Raw genomic sequence first — 27558 nt, 5'->3', positions numbered from 1 at the left:
GAAATGATTATGAAAACAAATTCAGCCCCTATATATAGCCTCTTTGAGTACAGCTAATTGAGAAACTCCTGCTTTCATGCTTCACTGCATTCTATCATTACTGATACTGAACACTGGTCACTTTGCGCCAACTTTTTAATCCTTTTCACAGGTGAGTAGTGAAAAATAATTGAAAAGCATAACTATTTCATGGATGAGTAAACACGAACAATAGTCTATTGAAAATTGCATCTCTGCGCTACATGATTTCTCTGCACAATTTTAATACACAAGTTGCATTCATTTGAGTGGGAATATTCACAATAGGTAAATGTAAATATTTTCCCAAGGTAACAGGGGTAAAAAATTGTATGCGCAAAATTTTTGGTGGGCGTGGTCTATGTGGGCGTGGCGCGCCAGGGTTGGTAATGGGACCATTTATAGTTGAGATTGACTGTATTATCATAAGAGAAGTTCAGTATGAATTAGAATTGAATCGTTGTAGAAAGGAAGAATGTATAGGTAAAGGCAATTTTGGGTGGTAGTGGCGTATGCGGGTGGGGCCCTGGGGTGGGTAATGTGGACATGGATGGTCGAGATAGACCGTGTTGTCATAAGAGATGTTCAGTATTAATTTGATGTCAATTAGTGAATAAATGAAGAAGTTATCTTATAAAAAAAACGGGGTGGTCTATGTGGGCGGGGCGCGAAGTCAATTGGTGAATAAATGAAGAAGTTATGTGGAAACAAAATTTTGGGTGGGCATGGTCTATGTGGGTGTGGCGGCCCAGGTTGGTAATGGGGCAATGTATAGTTGAGATTTACCGTATTGTCATAAGAGAAGTTCAGTATGAATTAAAAGTGAATCGGGGTAGAAATAAAGAAGTTATCGTAAAAGGCAATTTTGGGTAGGTGTGGCGTATGTGGGAGGAGCCCTGGGGTGGGTAATGTGGACATGGATGGTCGAGATAGACCGTGTTGTCATAAGAGATGGTCAGTATTAATTTGAAGTCAATTAATGAATAAATGAAGAAGTTGTGTTAAAAAAATTTGGGTGGTCTATGTGGGCGGGGTGCGAAGTCAATTGGTGAATAAATGAAGAAGTTATGTTGAAACAAAATTTTGGGTGGGCGTGGTCTATATGGACGGGCGGCCTGGGGTTGGTAATGGGGCAATGTATAGTTGAGATTGACCGTATTGTCATAAGAGAAGTTCAGTATCAATTAGAATTGAATCGGTGTAGAAATGAAGAAGTTATAGTAAAAGGCAATTTGGGTGGGAGTGGCGTATGTGGGCGGAGCCCTGGGGTGGGTAATGTGGACATGGATGGTCGAGATAGACCGTGTTGTCATAAGAGATGTTCAGTATTACTTTGAATCAATTAGTGAATAAATGAAGAAGTTATGTTATATAAAAAAATGGGTGGGCGTGGTCTATGTGGGCGGGGCGCCCCAGGGTTGGTAATGGGGCCATGTATAGTTGAGATTTACCGTATTGTCATAAGAGATGTTGAGTATAAATTTGAAGTAAATCGGTGCAGAAATAAAGAAGTTAATGTAAAATAACATAAAAAATTGAGTGAAAATCTCTGACCCGGCCCCACCCCAACCCCCATAACTTTTGACCCAGGGGTCAGATCAAAATTCCAAATAGTGCAAGGTCGCACATATGCTCATAGCTACCATGTGTGTAAGTTTCAATGTTCTAGTGCTTATAGTGTAGGAGGAGATAGTGTCCAGGACGGACGGACAGACAGATAGACAGACGGACAGACGCCGGAGATAACCACATTATCCCCACGCTTTTCAAAAAGCGTGGGGATAATTATTTGTTAAGGTTAACCTTTTTCCGAAAATGTAACCGGTTAACTTGTCGTTTTGGTAGATTAACCGGTGAACCTCTTGCATCCCTAAATCAATGTATTTCCCAGGGACAAATACGTCGGCCGGCGACCGTCTGTTTGCCGGAGGGCCTCCGCACGATGAGCGACGGACGCCGGAAGAAGCTCGTCATGATACACGTACAACGAATCCGATGTCGGGCGATCGCCGTGCGATAACCGTGCGTTGATCGTCCGATCTTTTTTTTCGATCTCAACTCGATTCCTTCCCGGGTCCGACGTCGGCCGGGCGCCAGCCCGATGATCGAAAACAAAAGTCGTCCGCTGATCGGACGGTGATCGGTTTCTATTTGTGACTGATGTATTTAAGTTCGTTTAAAGATGCTTGTTAAAAACGTCTACTTCATCTGCATCAAACGAGACGTATGCATCATCAGACACGTTATGATGGGTGAAATGTTCTACGCATGCGTGTGGCAATGTTTGTATTAGATGACAGTAAAAACAAAATACATGCATCATCCAAGAACTCATTAAATTCATTTTAATGACATGTTTGCTCAACTCAAATGTTTCATATTAAAAAAATATTGTTCACAACCCTTACACCCATAATGCTACACATAAAAACCTGAAAAAGCTGTTGTAGACTTGGACCGCAATAGTTTATCAAATTATCTTTACTGAGATGTTTACAGTATTATATACATGGCTGATTTTCATCAAGGAATCTATCATAAAAAATAAAATCGCGTTCATTAGAAGTACGCGTCTAGCATAACGTAAATTATAATTTTATATTAGGAATGTGTAGCTTTCGATGGCTTATTCACTTGATATTTAAAAATATATTATTATAAGGAAAAAAAACAACATTTTTCCGACATCTATCAAAACAATGACGTTAATTTTCTTATCGACATTTGTAATTTGATATTTAAGAACACACACACACACACACACACACACACACACACACACACCACACACACACACACACACACACACACACACACACACACACACACACACACACACACACACACACACACACACACACACACACACACACACACACACACACACACACACACACACACACCACACACACACACACACACACACACACACCACACACAACACACACACACACACACACACACACACACACACACACACACACACACACACACACACACACACACACACACACACACACACACACACACACACACACACACACACACACACACACACACACACACACACACACACACACACACACACACACACACACACACACACACACACACACACACACACACACACACACACACACACACACACACACACACACACACACACACACACACACAGATGGTAACTCACAAATCTACTCAATTCTACATTACTCGATATCCGTTTTTCACAAAAAAAATAAAGCTATATAGATTTAATTAAAATTGATTGTCTCCTTATTTTTCCGGACTCCGTGGATGTTCCAAGCGGCGACAATGGGCGATTGGGATAGGTCGGATTCTAAATTGCATTAATTATTTGTTTGAACGACATTTGATGAACAGATCCTTTCCGACCTTTTTACCGTTTTAACCGGAATGTTTGGCATTTTGCACGACGTCTTAGAACGCTTCATAAGATGAAAAATGCGTGTTATCTATGCGAATACACATAAAGAGGAGGCGCGGATTGGGTTTTGAAAATAAATGTTTACATTTTGCATATACCATTACCAAAAAAACGAAAAGAAACAAACATTTACACGCGTGCATTGTCGGAGATGTTTGCAAAGCTGTCAACTTGAAGTCATGTATAATAGATCCAAATATAGTTTACCTTTATGAAAGTCTACCCATAGTTGGAACTATAGGCAGAAAATATTATAAATGTTAAGATTTCCTAACGGACGTATATTTAACCTGTATGAATCAATGTATTTACAATGATTTTCAAACAATAAAAAAGATACAAATAAGATGGGAATAAACTTAGCTTCAGAACGGATATAATTATAAAACCTCAAAGTTCAATGATAATGATCTACAATGCATCATGTCATATCTCGACATCTTTGTACAGCACCAGGTCATATCATTTTTTCATCAACATGTTGAATGTAAAGTCGAATTTTTCCACCAATAGGAATTTTTTTAATGAACCCTGGCGGATATGTTACTCGAGGTCATTGGTTAATATAATTGTCGGTGCAAAAACGTTTTCACTGGCATACGTTTAAAGAAATTTGTAAGTATGGTGCTAAATATGGGACAAATCCCTGAATCGTCGATTTTAAATAGCCATATTTCAATAAATCCTGAATATTAATAACCAGGATTTTTCTAACATGCATGGTAATAACTGCTTTGCATACACCAAAATATATTTTAATTCAAAAATGCCTTTAAACAATTATAGAACTGGATTTACTTACACTACCGAAATTCATCGAAATCTATCTGCAACTTCTCCTAGCACATCCAACTTCTCACAGCATATCAGGTTTCCGGGGGTGTACTTGATCTCTTTGACTTCTTTAGAACGCTGAACTCCGGCATACAGATTTTTATGGGATCGAACGATGCCTTTTGTAGTTGTTTCCGGTGGTGGCTGTAGTGAAATTTTAAGAGTATCGGATATACCGAGAGTGCAAAAACAATCTTCTGTTATTGACTGGGGATGTCTTGCATGTGTAGTGTATGCATTGTGTTTTAATTAGTCGTTCACAGAAAGTTGAGCTTATAAAACCAGATTTAAACCGTAAAGCATATGTAAAGTTTGTCGGAATCTAGATTATTTGTAATTGCATTTTATTCTATTATGTACCGTAATTAAGAATGTATAAGTTCATGTAACTTTAATTGATCGCAGATCAGTAGTGGCCCATCCGTTATAAAATCCAAATTCAACCGATAAATGATATGGAAATTATCTGGACGCAGTTATATATCTGCTAATACGTTCTACATCGCTCTTAAAACCACATTGCAACCTTCTAGAATTGTATGGACGCAAAGAAATACAAGTTCGCTAGTTATTTAATGCAATAACTAACGTAAAGGCACACTCCGTTGCTCGACGCAGAATGATAGGGTTCCATGATGTTATATTTAAATCGTATACGCCTTTGTGGAACTTTAAACACAACGTTTAAGTCAGATAAATATCGGTTTATTGCTTCTATGATGTAATAATGACCACAATAACGACCTACAATTCACCTGCGAAACATTCTTGTCGCAGACTAATAAGGGTTCATAACATCTATAACTCAATCGAAATAAAACCGCGAAATAAACATATTTGTGAATGGCGTATTACACAATATACTCTATCGATCTGAATCTCAAATCAAATGTCGTCTGCATCTAATTCTAACCTACTTTCAGTTTCAGTGTCTAGAATACATTTAAAAGGATTCCAAATACAACACTTCCGTCTGCGCATGCGTATATAATAATGCGAATGTCAGAAATGGAAGTTGTTGACAAGCAAAATAAATCACTACATGAATATTTATAGAGTGATTATGTCATGTAATTGTTTTCTTCAACAATACCAGGTTATTTCAAACATGACTTGATCTTGCTGTAAGTCCATTAAAGATTAAAGATAAAGTCGTTATGAGAATTTCGAAGGTGCGTTTGTTTATTTGTGCCAGTTCAGTGGGAACGTGAGACTGTGAGTAGACTTTTGTCTGAGATTTCTCCGGAGCGCGGTATAATTAGGTGTCGCGTAGGGACTCATGTCCTTACCCACTGAGCCACGGTCCCCGGGGCCGGGCTCTCCAAAGCCGTATGACTGTCTGCTCAAGTTCCTCCTGGTGGGCGATAGTGACGTTGGCAAGGAGGAGCTGCTAAGTGGAATGGACAATGGTTCCACAGAATCTCCGTACACTGCATCGAGTTCTGGTAAACAGTGATATATATTTACATTTATGTATAGAATCCTGGACTTTGGTTCATTTGGATAATAGTTCCTAAATCTTAATTTATGACACAGACAGACATTGGTTTGTCATACATGCCATAATTTTTTAGGTCCATAAAAAATTGTCGGGACATTTGACCCAAAAGCGGGACACCTAAAACGATTTTTCATTCCACCTTTACTGTAGTCAGTATAGTACTAACAAATACTCTTGATACTTTTATTCAAGACATAAAACATCTAATTATGAAGCATGGAATCTAAAACATAACAATAACAGTTTTATAAAATAAGACAATAGCAAACAACGAGGATAATATTCATCTTTTTAGAGTACAAAATCTAGAACATTACGACAACAATACTCATTATATTACTTTCAATGGCAAACATTAACGCAGGGTAGGCTATCCAGTACACTGAAAGTACGGGTTACAGTAAACTATCTACCGAACAGTTACATCAGTTACACACGGAATGCGCGGCCGTACACATTTCAGAGGTAGGTTTTTGGTGGAAGCAAACCGTCTTTGTGTTCATTTTAACTCTCAACAATGCCTCAACCGTTTTTACACCAACAAAAACAAAAGGGCAAAAGAAGTCTATGGATGCTTTACTCGAATTATTTTTCTCTAATGTTAATAATCATATTTTGTTTTCTTCTTATATACACAGATTAAACTGAATTGTGAATTGTCAGGCGCTGTATTGGGGTAGTGTCAAACTGTCATGAATAACAACACGTTGTTTTTATTACAATAACACAAGACAAGATGGGTACCACTTTTACTGTTTGTTGCGATGTTTTTTTAAGCGTGTATCCATGCGCAGTTTTACTTGTCAATTGTCGCGGCTTAATTGGAGTAGGGTCAAACTGTCATGCACAGTACCTCGTGGTTTTTAGCTTAATTAGAGTAGGGTCAAACTGTCATGCATAGCGCCTCGTTGTTTTTATTACAATTACACCCAGTTACACTAGACAGGATGGGTATCACTTATTGGACTGTTTGTTGCGATTTTGGTATATTGCACATTCGGATTATCCCGCTATTTATTAACTAAACATTGAATGTAAAAGACTCATTACTGACGTAGAGTTAATTTTACAAAACAATTGTTTTGTAAACCGTTTCAAACAAATACAAAAATAAACACATTTTCAACATTTATTTCATTATAATACAACTATAGATAGCAATAAGCGACCACTATCTTGAAGACCACCATGGTGTGAATGCCTGATGAAATCAATAATTAGCCGATAAATCGCTGATAAGGTGTCATAAACAACACTGGTACACACGACAAGTAGAATCGGATTGTTAATTTGGGGCAATAAAGGGATTAGCAGGGGTAAGTGTTAGCGAATCAGAGCTTGAATAGCGAATTTTATTGGGAACCTATAGACCTTACATCGTTTTTAACGAATGTCGGGACAAATCGTCTCATATCGGGACGGCGGGACAAAGGGCCCAAAAGCGGGACTGTCCCGCCGAGATCGGGACGTATGGCATATATGGGTTTGTATGTTCTTTTGACAGCATCCATTGGACATGTCTTCCTACATTTTGATTAAAAAAGCAAAGAAACAGTTCAAGTCAAGTAATATTTATTTATAAAGTCGGGTATATAAATATATAAACACAAGCTCTGAAGAGCTTTGATAACACAATAGCACATATAGTATAATGAGCAATACATTGCAGCACAACATTGGATAACGAAATCGATTATTTATCAAACCAGTCAGTCAATTAATTATTTAGATAATTAGACAAACAAAACAATCAACCGAGCAAACTGCTAAATTTGAACCTACTCAAGCATAGATGTCTGTAGATACAGATTTTGAAACAGCATAGTTATTTTATAGCATTAAAATATAATAAAATAATCTGACTAGAATCATTAATCATGAATATTTACATAGGTTTAGTACAATAAGGTTAAAATAACAAATTTCAGTGTGTATTCTATAACAGTTGTAGTTATCATAGGATAACATATATATCCTGCTATTTGCAACATTTACTGTGTTTATCAGGGCTTGTTTAGACCAGGGAATTGAGTAAATAATCAAGCTCTTTTAATGTAACCACAGTACACTCCACGCGTTTTCCCAAATTTCCCTCCATACTCCGCGGGGATTGACCTGGAAGGAGATTAAGAAAATCCCGCGAGACGCGTCCTTTGCATGATTTTGGACGCGGCGGTTAACGATCGGCAAAACTGATAAGCCGAGGTGGCGGCCCTCGGCGTTGGCAACGCGGGGGAAACTCCGCGTTTTACGAGATAACGATCAATTTAATTTTGTTTGACTTCCTGATTTTCAAATAAAATTACATTTATTACAAGTACATACATGTATATGTAGTATAATATTTACAATTAAAAAAACAAACAACCAAGATAGATCGATCCCGACATGGTTGTAGAAGTAGTTGTTGTTGTATAGAAAACTCGTCGATTTATGACAAACAAAACGTCGTATTTTAACTAATACTTACCAATTAATATAAACACAGTTTGCAACATTGTTTTTATTTTGATAATTTAATCCAAAGTTTTCATGTTAGCAGGTGATTTTCTATACTGAACATGTAAACAAATGACCAAGGACCCTAAAAATCTCGCAAATCTGTGTGAATTGACAGTTTGACGTAATCAAAGAAAAGCGGCTTCCTGTCTAAAGGCATAACTTAAGTAAACACGTTCAACGAATGCATAAGGAATGGTTTTAATTGTTGGAACAAAGTCAATTCTCTGCTCGCTAATGCATTTATTTTCTCTTTGTAGGTAGGTTATTCCATTGATTGCTAAAAGAAGGTGGTAACTATTGAGTTGATAATTGCATTTAATATTCACAGTTGTATTCTTGTTGCGTCGACATTCAAAACAATGTTAACCAGTAATTATGGACCAAATCAGCAGAGTGACATTCACACATGTTAATCCCTTTTGTCAAAACACCGCAGACAGCATTCTACACAATAGATCAGTAGACAAGCTTAACGTCAAACACTTAAAATCCAGTTCCGCCCAGATGTCTTCTTTAATCAGTTTACAGCACAATTACTGTTAAAATAATTACTTTACTAAAATACCGTAACGATAAAGATTCGGCGTGTTCGACTAGGCTAAAGTAATACACGCCGCGGGAATTAGCGAAGGCAGCGTAACGCAGAGCGTTTTATCGAGTTCACCTCGCTCTCTCAACGCCGCGTGAACACTCGCTGGCAGAAAAAACCCGCGGAGGGAGCGCGTTTTTTGGGGAAAACGCGTGGAGTGTACTGTATAGGCATCTTAGTTTGCTATGCTTTGTCTCAAACACACCATTTCAAATGGAATTGCTTGACAATATGGATCAAAGAGCAGTGGTGTTAAAAATTGATAAAAACTGTTTAACTTCAGTACTTCTTGTAGTCCATATAAGCGCATTACCAGAGCTTTTAATAATTATTATTATGGCAGCTCTGCACCCCTTCATAAACACAATGATATTGCAGTTCTGCTCACAGATTTTGTGCGCATTACTTAACAGTTGTCATTCGTTAACAATAAAGGAAATTGATGAATAAACTTCAAAAAATGCATTAAATATACCTGAACTGCAGCCTTCTGGCGTTGTCCTTTGCATGCAACCCAAAAAACACGTGTTTCAACACACTATTCTTGCTGACATTTTCATTTTGAAATTTCAAACAGTGTAAATATTCAACATATGCATTGTTATCAATTTTAAGTCGATTACATCAAATATTACGATGTGCAAATGATTGGTGTACCGCGTCCTGATTGATAGCGACACTTTTATTTGGCAATATTACGACAGTTTCCTGATATGGTGGATAGAGCATACGAAAGAATAACAAAGTAAACAAAAAGCAATTATTTCTTGCTTTAATGGTACCATTTGCATGATTTTGTGCTTTAGACAGGTAAACGTTTATACGTTTTTGCAGTAACTGAGTATCAGTGTTCCTTAGCATTTTCAGTGGTGATCAAATTTTGCACCTTTGGACAAAAGATGGTGCATTGCAACTCTCAGCAACCCATAAGGTTATAATACTGAGAGTTGAATTCTTGCAACTAGACTTTTTGCTGATATAATCAGGTGGTCCACACTGACTGTAGTCACCCTAGACGGACATAATTTGCTCAAAATAAAATATGTCATTCATAAGTGATTTTGTTTGCTTTTATTTGTTACAGCCTAGCCATTTGAATTGGGAAAATTAGCGTGATAAACAGTGAAATTGGGGAAAATAGCGCGATAAACCATGCTATTGGGAAAAATTAAGCATTATAAATATGATTATAAGTAACACCGTTAATATTGTTTTTAGTTGCATGTTCAGGGGTTTTTCTAGCCATTTTGGAAAAAGGAGTCTGGTCAAATTGGGATTTTTTTAAATCAATAAAAGTGGCAAATTTGGGAATTATTTATCGACAAAAAGGACTAAATTAAAGTTATATATTTTGTAGGACGTTTAAAAAATAAAGTTGAGACCTTGAGTTAAGAAATCATAATTAAGTCATAAGAGACATCTTTTTTTAACAAAAATATAAAAAAAATGTTTGTTTGTTGGAAATTGGGCTTTTTTTGGGAATTTTTTGTCAGATTTTTGGAAACGTGGAATTTTGCGATTGGGAAGCAGCCGAAAATCAGCGGTAATTTTGAGCAAAAAAAATCACTGTCCATGTATGCTGTACGCAGGCTATCTATGTATGCTGTACACCGATCTATGCTGTATACATATCATCTATCTATGCTGTATACAGATCATCTATCTATGCTGTACACAGATTATTTATCTATGCTGCACACAGATCATCTATCTATGCTGTACACAGATCATCTATCTATGCTCTAGACATATCATCAATTTATGCTTTACACATATCATCTATCTATGCTGTACACACATCGTCTATCTATGCTCTAGACATATATCTATCTATGCTGTACACACATAGTCTATCTATGCTTCTACCAGCTGCTTTTTCAGATATCTAAAAAAATAATCTCTATGATTTTCTACATATTAAAAAAATGTTGATGTATTGGCAATAAGCAATGTTTTGCTTTAGTTGAAGCCTTCGTCTTCATTCATGTCAAATATAAATTATTCATTACTTACATCTTTTCATGGTAAATGAGCATAGGTAAAAGCCCATATTAGATTTAATTATGAACCAGATAAATACATATCTTATTAAAAAATCTTTGCCTAAATAAATAAGTTGAAATATGCATGCATTGATAATCCCAAGTTTGTTATGCTAGATGCATCACTATGCAAACTTCACCCAACATTAATTTTCAATAAGACTGAAGTTGAACATTATCACTATAACCCAGAATGTTATGTTCTTTGCTTGGTTACGTGTTCATTGTTTGTGCAATCATTTTTAAGGGCTATGACATTGCACATAAAAAGACCCTTTATCAGGCGATTTTGTAAGCAAATTGTGTGATAAATGCAGGTATTTTGTGATGTATGCAGGCGTTTTGTGATGTACATGGTATTCAGGTACTTTGTGCTGTATGCAGGTATTTTGTGATGTATGCAGGTACTTTTGTTTCAGTAATTTCGAATGGATCATAAGCAATACATCTTAGAGAAAAATAACTGCCTCGAATATTAAGGGGCACATTTGTAAACATTGAGGTGTACAGGCAAATGGCTTTTAAACAATTGAGTAATGAATGCTTTTAATGTTTGTTTGCATAAGAATAATGCAGTGATTTCACCCATGGTAAATAAGCCCTTGCGTTTAATAAAAAAACACATTAAATAACCGTACACAACAAATGAACATTATGCATAATTCAAGTTAAGTTGAAATATAAAAGGTAAAAGTGCAGGGTTTTGACCTTTCTTGATCTTATTAATGTATGTTATTGTTTTGGTGGTGAATTTGAGAATGAATTAGATAATGATAAAGCATTAATGTGCATTTTAACATGAATCAAACATGTTCCCTTTATCTTCCTATAGTGGAAAATGTTTTGAAAGAGAAGTGAATATTGATTTAAAAAAAATCATTTTTGTATGATAAAAGGATCTTATCTTTGATCGTAATTTACATATATGCATAAAATAATTGTTATGCCCCCCTTCGAAGAAGAGGGGGTATATTGTTTTGCACATGTCGGTCGGTCTGTAAGTCCGTCCACCGAATGGTTTCCAGATGATAACTCAATAACGCTTATGCCTAGGATCATGAAACTTCATAGGACATTGATCATGACAAGCAGATGACCCCTATTGATTATCAGGTCACTAAGTCAAAGGTCAAGGTCACGGTGACTCGACACAGAAAAATTGTTTCCGGATGATAACTCAAGAATGCTTACGCCTAGGATCATGAAACTTCATAGGAACATTGATCATGACTCGCAGGTGACCCCTATTGATTTTCAGGTCACTAGATCAAAGGTCAAGGTCACGGTGACTCGCACCAGTAAAATGGTTTCCGGATGATAGCTCAAGAACGCTTACGCCTAGGATCATGAAACTTCATTGGTACATTGATCATGACTCGCAGATGACCCCTATTGATTTTCAGGTCACTAGGTCAAAGGTCAAGGTCACGGTGACTCGAACCAGTAGAATGGTTTCCGGATGATAACTCAAGAACGCTTACGCCTAGGATCATGAAACTTCATAGGTACATTGATCATGACTCGCAGATGACTCCTATCGATTTTTAGGTCACTAGGTCAAAGGGCAAGGTCACGGTGACTCGAACCAGTAAAATGGTTTCCGGACGATAACTCAAGAACGCTTATGCCTAGGATCATGAAACTTCATAGGTACATTGATCATGACTCGCAGATGACCCTTATTGATTTTCAGGTCACTAGGTCAAAGGTCAAGGTCGCGGTGACTTGACACAGTAAAATGGTTTCCGGATGATAACTTAAGAAAACTTACGCCAAGGATCATGAAACTTCATAGGTACATTGATCATGACTCGCAGATGACCACTATTGATTTTCAGGTCACTAGGTCAAAGGTCAAGGTCACAGTGACAAAAAACGTATTCACACAATGGCTGCTACTACAACTGACAGCCCATATGGGGGGCATGCATGTTTTACAAACAGCCCTTGTTGTGTATTTAGTCCGAAGATTTTATTCAACTGCCTCAGGCACGTTACCAGTACATGAAGCCTTGCAAGGCAGAAACACAATATATTGACATGTAATGAGATGCAACATTGATGAGTAGGTTCACTTTGATTCATATTTATTCTTTACATACAGGCTTGTATTGTTTGATTGCTGTTCTTTCAGGCATCGAGTATAAAACCACAACGATACTGCTGGATGGGAGACGAGTGAAGTTAATGCTGTGGTAAGTACATTAGAGAAATATATCGTAGTTGCTAGAATAATGCAAGTGTTTATTGAATTATATTAAGTGAAATATAGAAAAAGAAACAAGAGATAAAATTCTTTTGATCTTTCAGTGTGATGGAATCCTTTTATATATATAAAAAAAAACATAAAATTTTCATATTTTTTTTGCACGAAAATATCTCTCCCTATTTAAATGATGAAATCAGCATTTTTCACAAAAAAACAAACACCTAACCTCTTTCTTTATTTAACAATGGTTAATGTGGCCCAGTGCCTTTATCTGTGACATATTTTGTTAATTGCATTAAATATTGGTGTAAGCTGTTAATGATGCCCAATAGTAGATTTCCCCAACAATTCTATAATATATTAATATCAATAGATGGTATGGTTGTCAGGGTTCGTTTGGATCTCTCAGGATGTTGGCAATGTACAACATGTAGATTTATTTGTATACAATTTTTCTCAGCGTATAATTGTTTGCGTCACCCAGAATTGGCACAATGACATAAGCAATGCATCTCGATGTAACCATTATAAGAAATTAAAGTCTCTACTTGAAACCAAAAGGTATTTGAAGTTTGAAATTCCACTAAAATATAAGAAAGCCTTTTCCAAGTATAGGTCCAAACACAAATAAAATAGTGAAGTTGGTAGGCAGTAACATGTTGAATATAATTTGAGAATATGTAAGTTTTGTTTTAACCAAAAAAGATCTATTATTGATTGTGAATAACATGCCTTTTCTCAATGTAGTAAATATGATGTTGTCTGTTGAGAATTTCTATATAGCTGGTATATGGGTGAAATTATTGCACGTGACTTTTATAATCTGATGAGCACAATATTGAAATTACGTACATATATGTATCATCTGATGAATAAAATTTAACACATTGATGTATTTAAATGTAAGATGGTGTGTTTGCAAGTACAAAAATGTGTTATGTTTTGTGTAAAATACTGTGTATTTTGGTTAAAGGCCTTTATTTACTTAATAAATTGAGTTGAGTTGATATTATTTAATGTGTGTGATTGGAATTTCACATAAAATAATACTCATTAATTTGTATCAATTATTTTAAAACTTTGTCATTAACACTTGTCAAGCATATTGTGCATTTGCATTGGCTTGTTACCATAACATGGATACCGGATGTACGCTTTTAAGGGTCTCTTATTATTTATTCAGTATATTATATATACAGATGGCAAAATGTCTGGATAGGATATGGTCATTGCTAGGATGGAATCATATGGCACATCGATTGTAAAAGCACAACAGCTGTTTGAGAATTGCTTTGAGACAGTTTATCCTGTTAAAAATGACTTGCAGACGTTAACACAAATGCCTCTATAATGTTTCTGGTGTTTGGTTTTTCCTGTATGAAATGACATGTTGATAGCAAACTTGAACTTCCAATTTCAGGGTGACGTCAGGCCAGGGACGGTTCAGTACAATCTTCAGGTCTTATTCCCGGGGAGCACAGGTAACCATGAGAGGCAATTAATTGGTAAAACCATTCACTGGTGTGAGCTGCATTCTGGGAACATTGTCGTCCTTGGTTACCCTTCCACTTTTGACTCATGCATTAAGCCCAGTGTCTCAGAAAGTGGCCTAACCCATTTATGCCTAGCATCTAGAAAAAAGGCCCTGGCAAACAGCGTAGACCCAGATGAGACGCCGCATGATGCAGCGTCTCATCAGGGTCTGTGCTCTTTGCTTAAAGGAATTTCTGTAAGAAATATTCTAAATATACAAATAAATATACTAGACATCTCGAATTTTGGAAATAAATTGATCCAATTTACAAGAATGGGAGAGTCCACTAGGCATAAGTGGGTTAATTAAATAACCATCCTCTTCCTTAGCAAAAGAGGTGTCAGTGATGTAACATACTGGCCAACCATCCTCTTCCTTAGCAAAAGAGGTGTCAGTGATGTAACATACTGGCCTTATTGATCATGATCTTGATTACAGTAAATTCTGATTGAGTAGGGATCTTTCTTCTTAGTACTACTGGTTCTACCCGAAACATGGACTCTAAAGTGTTTTTATAAAAAGGGGTTTCCATTTACGTACTTGAAAGAGATAACATCACAAAAATATTTTGTAAATATTATTTTCTTTTATTGATTACTTTTCAAAATTTGTAATGTAATAAACATAATTTTCTCATTTGAACTGTTTTGAATTTTTGAAGTGTACTATTTGCTATCTATTTTGTTGAATTAAGTTCATTGTAAATGTTTACTGTTGGAAAATGCCACATTCATACACACTCCTGTGTTTGTATGGAAGAGATTTCTGGAAATCATTGTGTAGTTCTTACCTGAATTTAACAATAACTTTTGCATTAACACTGTCAATGTGGCGCAAAGTAAGTTTGAAAATGTGGCGATTGTAGAATAAAACAGTTATATATATCTTAGGTTCATAAAGTATGTTTGAGTTTGAATCAGGTAATATGACAATCAAGTATTAAAACAAGAATCACCATGCATAAATACTGAAATTAAAGTACAATAAAAAAGAAAGTGTTTAATATGTCTACAATAGTTAACTTATAAATTTAGTAAAATACTGCAAAGGGAATTAGAGTGATTAAATTTGTTATCATGTACGCTAAATAGAAGATTAAATTAATATTATGAAAGCGCAGGATACCTATATACCTATAGGTACATACATGTACATATATACTATTTTATACCTATTATAAGTGTTACTATGACTATTTTCTATTATAATTACCGATATTCTTGTATGTTTCTAGGGTATTCTTCTAGTCTATGACATAACAAACAAGTGGTCATTTGATAACATCCATCGTTGGATAAAAGAAATCGATGAGGTAAGGTTAATTTTAACATCAACTATCATTGTTGTAAAAGTCGTCGGACAAAGCTGCCTGAGGTCCAGGAACAATTTTAGAATACAGGCCCCTCTTGACAGTAAAAAATATGGGTCTAGACTTGTACTAATTTGTAATTTACTTGCCAGTAAAATTTGTGTTTGGTTCGGTATTACCGTATTAGTAATGAGTATATAAACAATTGTGACCAGTCATGTTCTTTGGACTTTTTTGGGGTCTGCTCAGTTTATATAATACAATAATATTTTTGTAAAATATTGTGACATGTTAGATTTGTGAAATGGCTGTGTCAAAATTGTGAAATAGCTTTACACTGCTACTCCCAAAGAAGGAAAAAAGCTCTGGCTTGTGCCTACTGCAGAGGGTTATTAGGGCAGCTGCTAAGCAGGTTTAGACTTCACAATTTTGGCCATGTTCGTCCAAATTCGTTCTTCTGGAATACATTAAAGATGATCTAAAAAAAATGTAGCTACTAGTCGGCTTATTTCCATCACAGCTTTAGAACATGCATGATCCGTTCCTTTCCCGCATTCAACCACAAAGTTTTCATTATATATAGCCACACATGTTTTATCTTGCAGCACGCCCCTGGTGTCCCCAAGATTCTCGTGGGCAACCGTCTCCACCTTGCCTACAAGCGTCAGGTGAGCGAAGGAGAGGCAGAGGCGTATGCTGTCAAGAATGAGATGGCATTCTTCGAGGTCAGCCCCCTGTGTGACTTCAATGTCACAGAATCCTTCGCGGAGCTTTCCCGGGTAGCCATCAAGCGGAACGGGATGACACGCTCCTGGGGGGGACATAAAGGTACCAATGCTTTTCACCTTGTTTTGGAAGGCATTTAACTTTTGAGGACTCTTATCTGTGGAAGTAGTGAATTTGTTAGACAGAATAACCTCTTTTCACTTAGTGGTTGAATTTCTCCTGACTGACTCCTTGAGTAGAACATGTATGGCAATAGGTACTAACTTGTGTTCATGGTAATTTTATTTTTTTAATAATTTGTAAAAAGGTTTTTTCTTGGCTAAAAAAATTGAGAGGGGGAATATTAGAGTTATTCTGTTTGTTTGTTGTTGCTTTTTTTTTTTGGTGGGCCCATTTGTTTGTTTGAATTTTTTTTTTTTTGGTGGCCCTTTTTTGTGTGTGTGTGGGCCCATCAGTCCTTGAGAAATAATAAAAGTTTGTTGATTAGTCTACGTACGAATTGTCATTACATTTTTATTCACAGTTTATCTGGGAAATACAGTTTTCATCCCTAATGTTTCACACATTCATCAGTTATAGCCCTTGAACATAGGTTACAAAGCAGTTATGTTTGTTACAAAGTTCTAGTAAAAATCTTTAAAATATGTAAATTACAAAATACTGTGCCAATTAAAAGCTTTTTGTTAATACTTTTCAGTCCTAAGTCTTCAGGAGCTAGCCTGCCGGACAATCGTTTCCTGTACGACAATTTATGGCATAGATCAGCTACCCCTGCCATCAACTCTGAAAAACCATCTCAAGTCTTACGCTCTCACAAACAAAACTCGTGCTCGGATGCTCAGTTTCATTCACAGAGACACGAAAGACAAGCACAAGAAGTCAAAGTATCTCAACCCGACGGATTCTCCACCGTCAAATTGTCGGAAAACGTGTGTCATCAGCTAGCAGTGATCAAACTGTGAGGTTGTGTGCTTGTTATGGGAAGCTACGTCAAAGGAATTCAGGAGCTTTGATTTCGGATTTCTGTTGATCATTTAATCATTCTGGTTAAACATTGCCAAGTATCAAATCTAATGGTGTTTTTTATATCAGAATTAAGACAAATTAGTTACAGTGACATTTTAAAGCAAGAAGCATGAGCCATATCCCCATTAAGTCTTGATGGTAAAAAGTCCTTTATTAGATATTTTCCACAATGTAGTTTTTAATGAAATTTTCTTTCAATAATGTTTGTAGAAATAGTTATAGATTTTGTTATTCTGAAAATGTTGAAGGCTAAAATAGTAAGATTTGAGTTCACCTTACAAGTTTATCTTTTAAATATATTAATTTAAGTACTCCAAAACAATGCGTTGAAATTTCTTTGCTGTATTTTTTCATTTGTGCAAATAGCAAATACACAATTGTGGAGCATTCCAAGTCAAGCCAATCTCGCAAAGAGTTGCATGGACTGGATACTATTGGTGCATTAGGAAGTGCAGATATATTATGTTAGTACGATGTTCATGTGTGCTATGTCTGTTCAGAGTCCTGCCATTTTTGTATTGAATTTCATTTTGATAAGTTCCATTATTTTCATCGCTGACATCTTTGTTATTGTGAAAAAAGCTGTATATTTGTTTTGTCTTAATTAATAATGTTATTAAAATAGTGTTGTTTTTTTACATTAAACAGAATTAAGGAAATCTTCAATTTCAGTGTGGTTTTATAAACTTTAGCCATTTTTTAATGATCAGATTTTTCATATGGTCCAGGGAATTATTAAATTTTTATTGGTATATTGAGATTGATTTAAAGATTATTTTGTAAACTGCCGCATGCCAGGTTGTTGCTTAAACATAATGATTAATACCTCACCTCCTACAAAAATGACCTAATCCGATTAGCTTAAAGCGGTCATATGCCCATAGAGTATTTTCCATCCACCCCGAGTTATCGAGTAGTCTGTTGAGATATAATTGTTACACATTTAGTAACTGAATGTGTATGGGATATACACCCTCAGTACTTTCATACCATACGAGAGCTTACACACCCAGTTCTTTCATACCATACGAGAGCTTCGCTGAGGGTGTATATCCCATACACCATCAGTTACTAACAGTGTAATAATATTACATAAAATGTTTGTTGTAAGATTATTGTTTAATGATCTTTCAGTAGTGCTATAGCTTTAACGCTACAACTAGTGAACAACACTGTAGTGATATATAAAAGACATTGTACAGTACAGATTGAAATATCAAACAGTCATTAAATGTATTCCTGCTAAATCATAAAATGTACAGTTTTTCCTATTTTTTGCTATCATCTCTGGTAGTATGGAGGGATAGTAAAATCTTGCTGCACTGTGGGAAAACGGGCCTTATGTATGTGCGAAATGTGTCATTCTAGATAAGCCTGTGGGATCTACCCAGGCTAATAAGGGACGACACTTAACGCTGATGCATTAAGCCCAGTTTTCCCAAGAGCGTTACTCATATGAACAAAGTGTTTGGACCTTGAAACATTTATTAGTCCACCAGTCAAAGTATTTGTATTTTTATTTGTTAAAGTATTTCTAAAATGTTTTTAGTTTAGTTGTTCATATCATTTATCATCTGTCTCAACATGTAAATATATATTATTTACTATTATATGTGTATGTTTTATTATGTTGATAGCATAAATATCTCATTTTGTGAGGGCTTTGGTATGCATAAAGTAAGACCTTTTTTTTTAGAAAGAAATGACTAGTCTAACTCAAGCTGTTTTGATATCGGTGCTTTTTGAAAGTTTGATTTTTTCATTCTTTATTGGCAGTTATATAACAACAGTTACTCTTTCTTTTTTCGGATGCCAGTAATATGATCGGTCAAAAGAAAGTCTGGATAGATACAAACACTATGTTTTCATGTATAGTGTTATTAGCTCATCTATTTTTTGAAAAAAAATTATGAGCTATTGTCATCACCTTGGCGTCGGCGTCGGCGTTGGCGTTGGCGTTGGCGTTGGCGTTGGCGTTGGCGTCGGCGTCCGGTTAAGTTTTGCGTTTAGGTCCACTTTTCTCAGAAAGTATCAATGCTATTGCATTCAAACTTGGTACACTTACTTACTATCATGAGGGGACTGGGCAGGCAAAGTTAGATAACTCTGGCGTGCATTTTGACAGAATTATGTGCCCTTTTTATACTTAAAAAATTGAAAATTTTGGTTAAGTTTTGCGTTTAGTTCCACTTTTCTCAGTAAGTATCAATGCTATTGCATTCAAACTTGGTACACTTACTTACTATCATGAGGGGACTGGGCAGGCAAATTTAGATAACTCTGGCATGCATTTTGACAGAATTATGTGCCCTTTTTATACTTAGAAAATTGACAATTTTGGTTAAGTTTTGTGTTTAGGTCCATTTTATTCCTTAAGCATTAAGCTATTGCTTTCATACTTGCAACACTTACTAACTATCATAAGGGGACTGTGCAGGCAAAGTAATGTAACTCTGACTGGCATTTTGACAGAATTATGTGCCCTTTTTATACTTAGAAAATTGAAAATTTGATTAAGTTTTGTGTTTAGGTCCACTTTATTCCTACAGTATCAAAGCTATTGCTTTCATACTTGCAAGATTTATGAACTATCATAAGGGGGACCGTGCAGGCAAAGTTATGTAACTCTGACTGGCATTTGAACGGAATTATGGGCCCTTTATACTTAGAAAATTGAAAATTTGGTTAAGATTTATGTTTTGGTCCACTTTACCCCTAAAGTATCATAGATATTGCTTTCATACTTGGAACACTCACAAACTATCATAAGGGTACAGTAAAAGGACAAGTTGCATAACTCTGGTTGTCATTGTTACGGAATTATGGCCCTTTTTTGACTTAGTAACTTTTAATATATGGTTAAATTTTGTGTTTCGATCCACTTTACTTCTTAAGTATCAAGGCTATTGCTTTCAAACTTCAAATACTTACATGCTATCATGAGGTTACTGTACCTGGCAACTTTAATTTTACTTTGACCTTTGAATGACCTTGACTCTCAAGGTCAAATTATTAAATTTTGCTAAAATTGCCATAACTTCTTTATTTATGATTAGATTTGATTGATACTTTGATGAAACTACTCTTACCTGACATACCACAATAGACCTCCACCCAACCATCCCCTGCCCTCCCCCTCCCCCCCTCCCCCCTCCCCCCCTTCCCACCCATATTTTTTTTTTTTTTTTTTTTTTTTTTTTTTTAAGATCATCTCACAAATGACCACCACACCCTCACACTATACCCCCCCCCCCCCCCCCCCCCCCCACCCCCCAACCCCCCCCCACCCCACCCCCACCCCCCCCCCTCCCCCTCCACCCCGGAAATCCGCCCCCCCCCCCCCCCCCCCCCTTTTTTTTTTTTTTTTTTTTTTTTTTTTTTAGACACTCACATGTACCCCACACCTCACCTATACCCCCCCATTTTTTTTAAAAAAATGGTTATGTTTGAAGACCATCCACCAATACCACCCCAACACCCCCCCCCCCCACCGCCCCCCCCCCCCCATTTTTTTAAAAAATGGTTATGTTTGAATACCGCCAACCACGCACCCACCCCCCCCCCCCCCCCCCCCCCCACCCCCCCCCCCCCCCCCCCCCCCCCCCCCCCCCCCCCCCGGATTTGTTTTTTTTTTTTTTTTTTTTTTTCCGCTTTTTTGGAAGATAATGTAATAAATGTCCACAACCCCACACTATACACCCCTCTTCACTCCACTCCTCCCTCCTTTGTGATTGAAAATGAGAGTCCCTTCACCTTTAAAAAGAAAATAGATGAGCGGTCTGCACCCGCAAGGCGGTGCTCTTGTTTTTTGTATGTTGTGGTTATAATAACTTAAATTGGCCAGCAATGTTTAGCTGTTCAATGAACTTCTTCCACAAATTGGAATAGGGCATTAGATTAATAGATTGCAGACAGCTGTCTGTTTATTGCAATCAATTTATATGGTGATGTTCTGTTGACACTGGCAAATTAATGCAGCTTTTTGTTTACAATCCTTACTCAATATAATATCATTGTTAAAGTAATTTTATTCTTTTGATTCTATTTTCAATAAGTTTGTGAACTATATGTTATGCCAGTCTTGGCCCATTAGACATGCTGAATGTTGTATGAGATTTTTCATCTTGGTGTTCTGAATAGTGTTTTATTCCCAATCGGAAACTGGATTTCTAGCCTCGGCATTATATCTGTGTCCATTTGAGCATCAAAAATGAAATTTAAATATTGGTTTAAGACTTGTTTAACATTGTTTCTTCAAAATTTTCACTTTGCCAGACTTATTTAAATCATTTGAAACTACGTACGTTGGTATATAGTTTTGTCTTTACTGCCCTCATAATAATTGTTTTAATCCTCAAGCCCAAATAATTGTAAATATTACAACAAACAGTTGAATTTTCAAGGAGCTTGGTTATAATCATAACCGAATTTCTACAAGGGTAGATTAAATTTTTCTAGCCCTTGGTTGTCATGCAAGTGGTTAAAGGGAAGATTTCACAAATGTACCCTAGATTTGTCCCTTTTAAAAGGCAAGTTGAGTTGTGAACACTTTTGTTTCTTTCTAGATGAGCTGCTTGAAGTTAGATACTGCTTGAATAGCATTAACCCTTTGCATGCTGGGAAATTTGTCGTCTGCTAAAATGTTGTCTGCTGGATTTCTAAAATTAGCATTTTCTTTGATTTTTTAGCTCACCTGAGCACAACGTGCTCATGGTGAGCTTTTGTGATCGCCTTTTGTCTGTCGTGCGTCATCCGTCGTCAACATTTTGCCTTGTGAACACTCTAGAGGCCACATTTATTGTCCGATCTTCATGAAACTTGGTCAGAACATTTGTCCCATTGATACCTCGACTGAGTTTGAAACTGGGTCATGCTGGGTCAAAAACTAGGTCACTAGGTCAAAAAAAGAAAAACCTTGTGAACATTGTAAAAGTCACATTTGATGCCAAATCTTCATGTAACTTTGTCAAAATGTTTGTCTAAATGATATGTTGGTTGAGTTCAAAAATGGTTTCGGTCCGTTGAAAAACATGGCTGCCAGGGGGCGGGGCAGTATTCCTTATATGGCTTTAGAGAAACCTTGTGAACACTCTAGAAGTCACAATTTTTGCCCAATCATCATGAAACTTGGTGGAAACATTGGTTTTATTAATATCTCGGACGAGTTCGAAAATGGTCTAGATCGATGAAAAAACATGGCGGCCAGGGGGCGGGGCAGTTTTCTCTATATGTATAAAGTGAAAACATGTGAACACTCTAGAAGTCACATTTTTGGTCCAATCTTCATGAAATTTTGTCAGAACATGTCTTTTATGGATATGACGGTTGAGTTCGAAAATGGTTTAGTTTGCTTGAAAAACATGGCTGCCAAGAGGCGGGGCATTTTTCCTAATATGGCTATATATGGCTATAGTAAAATCTTGTTAACACTCTAGAGGCCAAATTTATTGTCTGATCTTCATGAAACTTGGTCAGAAGATTCATCCCAATAATACCTTGGACAAGTTTAAAAATGACGCTGGTTGGTTGAAAAACATGGCTTCCAGGGGGCGGGGCATTTTTCCTTATATGGCTATAGTAAAACCTTGTTAACACTCTAGAGTCCACATTTATTTTCCGATCTTCATGAAACTTGCTCAGAAGATTTTTTCCAATGATATCTTGGATGAGTTCAAAAATGGTAACCTTTGCTTGAAAAACATGGCTGCCAAGGGGCGGGGCATTTTTCCTTATATGACTATATATGGCTATAGTAAAATCTTGTTAACACTCTAGAGGCCACATTTATTGTCCAATCTTCATGAACCTTGGTCAGAAGATTCATACCAATAATATCTTGGAAGAGTTCAAAAATGATGCCGGTTGGTTGGAAAACATGGCCAGCAGGGTGCAAGGCATTGTTCCTTTAATATTAAATAATCCTTAAATAATAAAACCTTGTTAACACTCTAGAGGCCACATTTATTTTCCGATCTTCATTAAACTTGGTCAGAAGATTTGTCCCAATGATATCTTGGATGAGTTTGAAAATGGTAACCTTTGCTTGAAAAACATGGCTGTCAAGGAGTGGGGCATATTTCCTTATATGGCTATAGTAAAATCTTATTAACACTTTAGAGGCCACATTTATTGTCCAATCTTCATGAAACTTGGTCAGAAGATTCATCCCTATAATATCTTAGAAGAGATCAAAAATGATGACATTTGGTTGAAAAACATGGCCACAGGGGCGGGGCATTTTTCCTTATATGGCTATAGTATAACCTTGTTAACACTCTAGAGGCCACATTTATTGTCAAATCTTCATGAAATTTGGTCAGAAGATTGGTTTCAATGATATCTTGGATGAGTTTGAAAATAATTATGTTTGCTTGAAAAACATGGCTTCCAAGGGCGGTCTTCATTAAACTTGGTCAGAAGATTTGTCCCAATAATATCTTGTTATCTCAGGTGAGCGACTTTGGGCCTTGCAGACCCTCTTGTTTCAAAGAATACTATCAGAATAGTAAACAGTTTGGATCCAGATGAGACGCCATGCTTTGTGGCCTTTCATCTGGATTCAAACTGTTTGCAAAGGCCTTCAAAATTTGGTTCCAGCACTGAAAGGGTTAAACTGTTTTCTATTGTCTTCCTGTCTTTAAAACCTGCTTGTACAAACTGCTGATAGATTGAATACTATCTCCTCATCCTGAACTGTTAATGACATTGTGTGTATGGTTGAAGTCCTCACTTGATTAAATCATTGAACAACATTCAGACATCTGCTTGTAAATATAAATGTTGATTCACTTTATAAATGGTCTGCAAAACATGTCATGAATGTGCTGTTGTATGTGTGTCAAGTCCAAATCTAAAGTGTTCTTCATAGAAATGAGTTTTCAATAATAACGATTCATAGTTAATCAATTGACTTAAAATAATTTGTTCACATATTTATAAACTTATTCATGGCCGGTATAGCAGCGTCTTAAAGATTGTAATCAATTCTTGTGAAACAGGAATCAATGAATCTCATCTACTTGTTAATCTCATGATGTCTCACAACTGATTCATTGTCATTTGCCAAACACAAGCATGAAGGACTGAGTTTGAACCACTCTGATACAGAACTGGCCACTTTGTATACATCACTGTATCAAATTTTATTATTTCACATCATACCGTTGGCATTTAAGTGATTTGAAAGTGTTAAATGAATGCATTTTAAGGCAGTTATAATCATCTTCTGTGATTAATAAAACTTAATATAAAAAAATTAACTAAGGCCACAACAAAATGATAAGATGTTCATTGGATTTGCTGAAAAACATACCCATTTCTTTTTTGGTAGTTCAGGGAAACATGGAATAATGTTGATTTTTTAGAAAACTTTTGAGTTGTTCAGGTATTGGCCCAAATTACCTTAAATTGTGTTATAAACTTTTTAAAGCAAATTTTTGATGCTTATAGTTTTGTTTGTTTTACTAGATATGTTGATGTGCTGAGCAAATAATTTGAAAATCAAATTATATTTATGTTTGTACATTGTCACCATTATCCCAAACTGTGCTTTATTCAAAACTGAAAAACACGTTAACAACTTTGGTTTACCGTAAATTATTATCAAAACCAGATGTATGTTTTTAGTCGTTGTTGTACTGCTGTTTTTTGTCAAGTCCTAGAAAGTTGATAAGTACTTTGCTTTATCTGTTAGACGTATTTACCAGTATAGATTAGAAATTAAAAAATAACCTATTGTATTTTTATGCCCCCCTTCGAAGAAGAAGGGGTATATTGTTTTGCACATGTCGGTCGCTTAGGCCTAGGATCATGAAACTACAAAGGTATATTGATCATGACTGGCAGATGACTCCTATTGATTTTCAGGTCACTAGGTCAGAGGTCAAGGTCACAGTGACTCGAATTAGAAAATGGTCTCCGGACGATAACTCAAGAATGCCTACGACTATGATCATGAAACTTCATAGGTAAATTGATAATGACTGGCAGATGACCCCTATTGATTTTTAGGTCACTAGGTCAAAGGTCAAGGTCACAGTGACTCGAAACAGTTAAATGGTTTCAGGATGATAACTCAAGAATGCCTACGCCTAGGATCATGAAACTTCATAGGTACATTGATAATGACTGGCAGATGACCCCTATTGATTTTCAGGTCACTAGAGCAAAGGTCAAGGTCACAGTGTTTCAAAATAGTAAAATGGTTTCCGGACGATAACTCAAGAATGCTTACGCCTAGGATCATGAAACTTCATAGGTACATTGATCATGACTGGCAGATGACCCCTATCGATTTTCAGATCACTTGGTCCAAGGTCAAGGTCACAGTGACAAAAAATGTATTCACACAATGGCTCCCACTACAACTGACAGCCCATATGGGGGGCATGCGTGTTTTACAAACAGCCCTTGTTTGAATTTATGCTTGTTTGGAATAAAATAATATCATTACTTTTTTTCTTAAACTTACTGACAGTGTTCACATATTTGAACTAAGGACATAACATCATATGTTAAAATCTTATTAAAATGATCATTAATTAACATGAAGTTTTGGTATAATTGAAAGTCAACTTAGAATCAAGCTGAAATAAAGACGGTTGTTTAAATATTAAATAAGTTGCAATATTAAACTTACTTGGGAAATTGGGCATGTGCTGATTTATTTAGTTGATTAATGTCTGCTGATCTCACAACATAATACTTTTTCAGATATAATTGGTGCAGATAAAACGCTTTTACTGAAGGGATTATCCACTATTTTGGTGTGGAATCTTAATTCATAACAAAGTGCCATTTAATGCATTTAAACAGGTGTTGTTTATATAATTTTGAAAACCAGCATAACCTCTCACAAACATATTATAATTACAATCAATTTGCTAAAAAAACTTAACTCAAATGTAGAAGTCTAAAATAAGATACATTACCCTACTTTATTTGACAAAACTCATCAAAAAGAAATGATAAGCAGTAAAACTTGAAGTTTGCACACACTTAGAATTCAGTTTTCACAGATTTTCCAGGGCCTCAGTTATTTGTGTGGATTTTCTTGTTATTTTGGCAGATATTGGCTTGTAAATTCTTTAATGAACTGTGTAAGCTTTTGGGGTTTTGTCACCTAGACATAACTTGAATATGTTCCTGTTGTTGTTGTTTTTCTAGATCTTAGTGTTTTTTCATAGCCATTTTCATAACTTCATTGTCAGAGGTATTGGCAGGTGTGCATTTTGTAATAAAGCTTTTAATACAATAAATCAGATAAATGTACATTTGTTATTTGTACCACAAAAAGTATTTATTATTTATATTCATTGTAAGATATAATAATGATTTTGGTGTAAACCTTTATAAATATTTGTAAATAAGTTTGTTGTTACTTTTTGTGATGAGGAACAGTACCTGATGGTGGTATTAAAAATAAAACCATTGACATTTTGTTTGTTCTCATTTTTGTAACATATTTGCTCACCTGAGCACAACATGCTCAATCCATTTCCTTATATCGCTATAGTGAATCATTGTGAACACTAGAACTCTTATTTTGTTGTCCAATCTTCATACATTTTTTTCTAATGATATCTAGAAAGAGTTGGAAAATGGATCTGACCCATTAAAAACATGGCTGCCTAGGGGGCGGAACAGTTTTCCTTATATGTTTTAAGTGAATATTTGTGAACTGGCTAGTTGGTGATGCAGTTTTCATTATTTGGACAAAGTCTTTTTAACCAACCAATCAGTAAAATTTAATCTAATTTTTTTTATGATATCTCAACTATGTTCAAAATGGTTCTAAGTAAAACCCAAGGTCAGAAGACAC

The 27558-nt window shown here is 36.0% G+C and overlaps 1 protein-coding gene and 1 long non-coding RNA gene across 2 annotated transcripts; both read left to right on the top strand.

The window, feature by feature from the left end:
* The first annotated feature begins 5283 nt into the window (after window positions 1–5283).
* Window positions 5284–20846, top strand: LOC127868453 (ras-related protein Rab-40B-like). Its single transcript, XM_052410255.1, has 6 exons — window positions 5284–5745; window positions 13069–13129; window positions 14564–14624; window positions 15912–15989; window positions 16592–16814; window positions 17410–20846. Exons 1-6 carry the CDS (start codon window positions 5580–5582, stop codon window positions 17655–17657), a joined length of 837 nt encoding a protein of 278 aa, XP_052266215.1. The 5' UTR covers window positions 5284–5579; the 3' UTR covers window positions 17658–20846.
* Window positions 20847–21371: 525 nt separating this feature from the next.
* On the top strand, window positions 21372–27169 carry LOC127868458 (uncharacterized). Its single transcript, XR_008044136.1, has 2 exons — window positions 21372–25625; window positions 25770–27169. It is a non-coding gene; the product is annotated as an uncharacterized LOC127868458 (long non-coding RNA).
* Window positions 27170–27558: the final 389 nt, after the last annotated feature.

This window comes from Dreissena polymorpha, chromosome 2 (genome assembly GCF_020536995.1).
Source record: "Dreissena polymorpha isolate Duluth1 chromosome 2, UMN_Dpol_1.0, whole genome shotgun sequence".
In the NCBI taxonomy this organism is placed as follows: domain Eukaryota; kingdom Metazoa; phylum Mollusca; class Bivalvia; order Myida; family Dreissenidae; genus Dreissena; species Dreissena polymorpha.
This window is presented reverse-complemented; position numbering and strand designations above follow the sequence as displayed.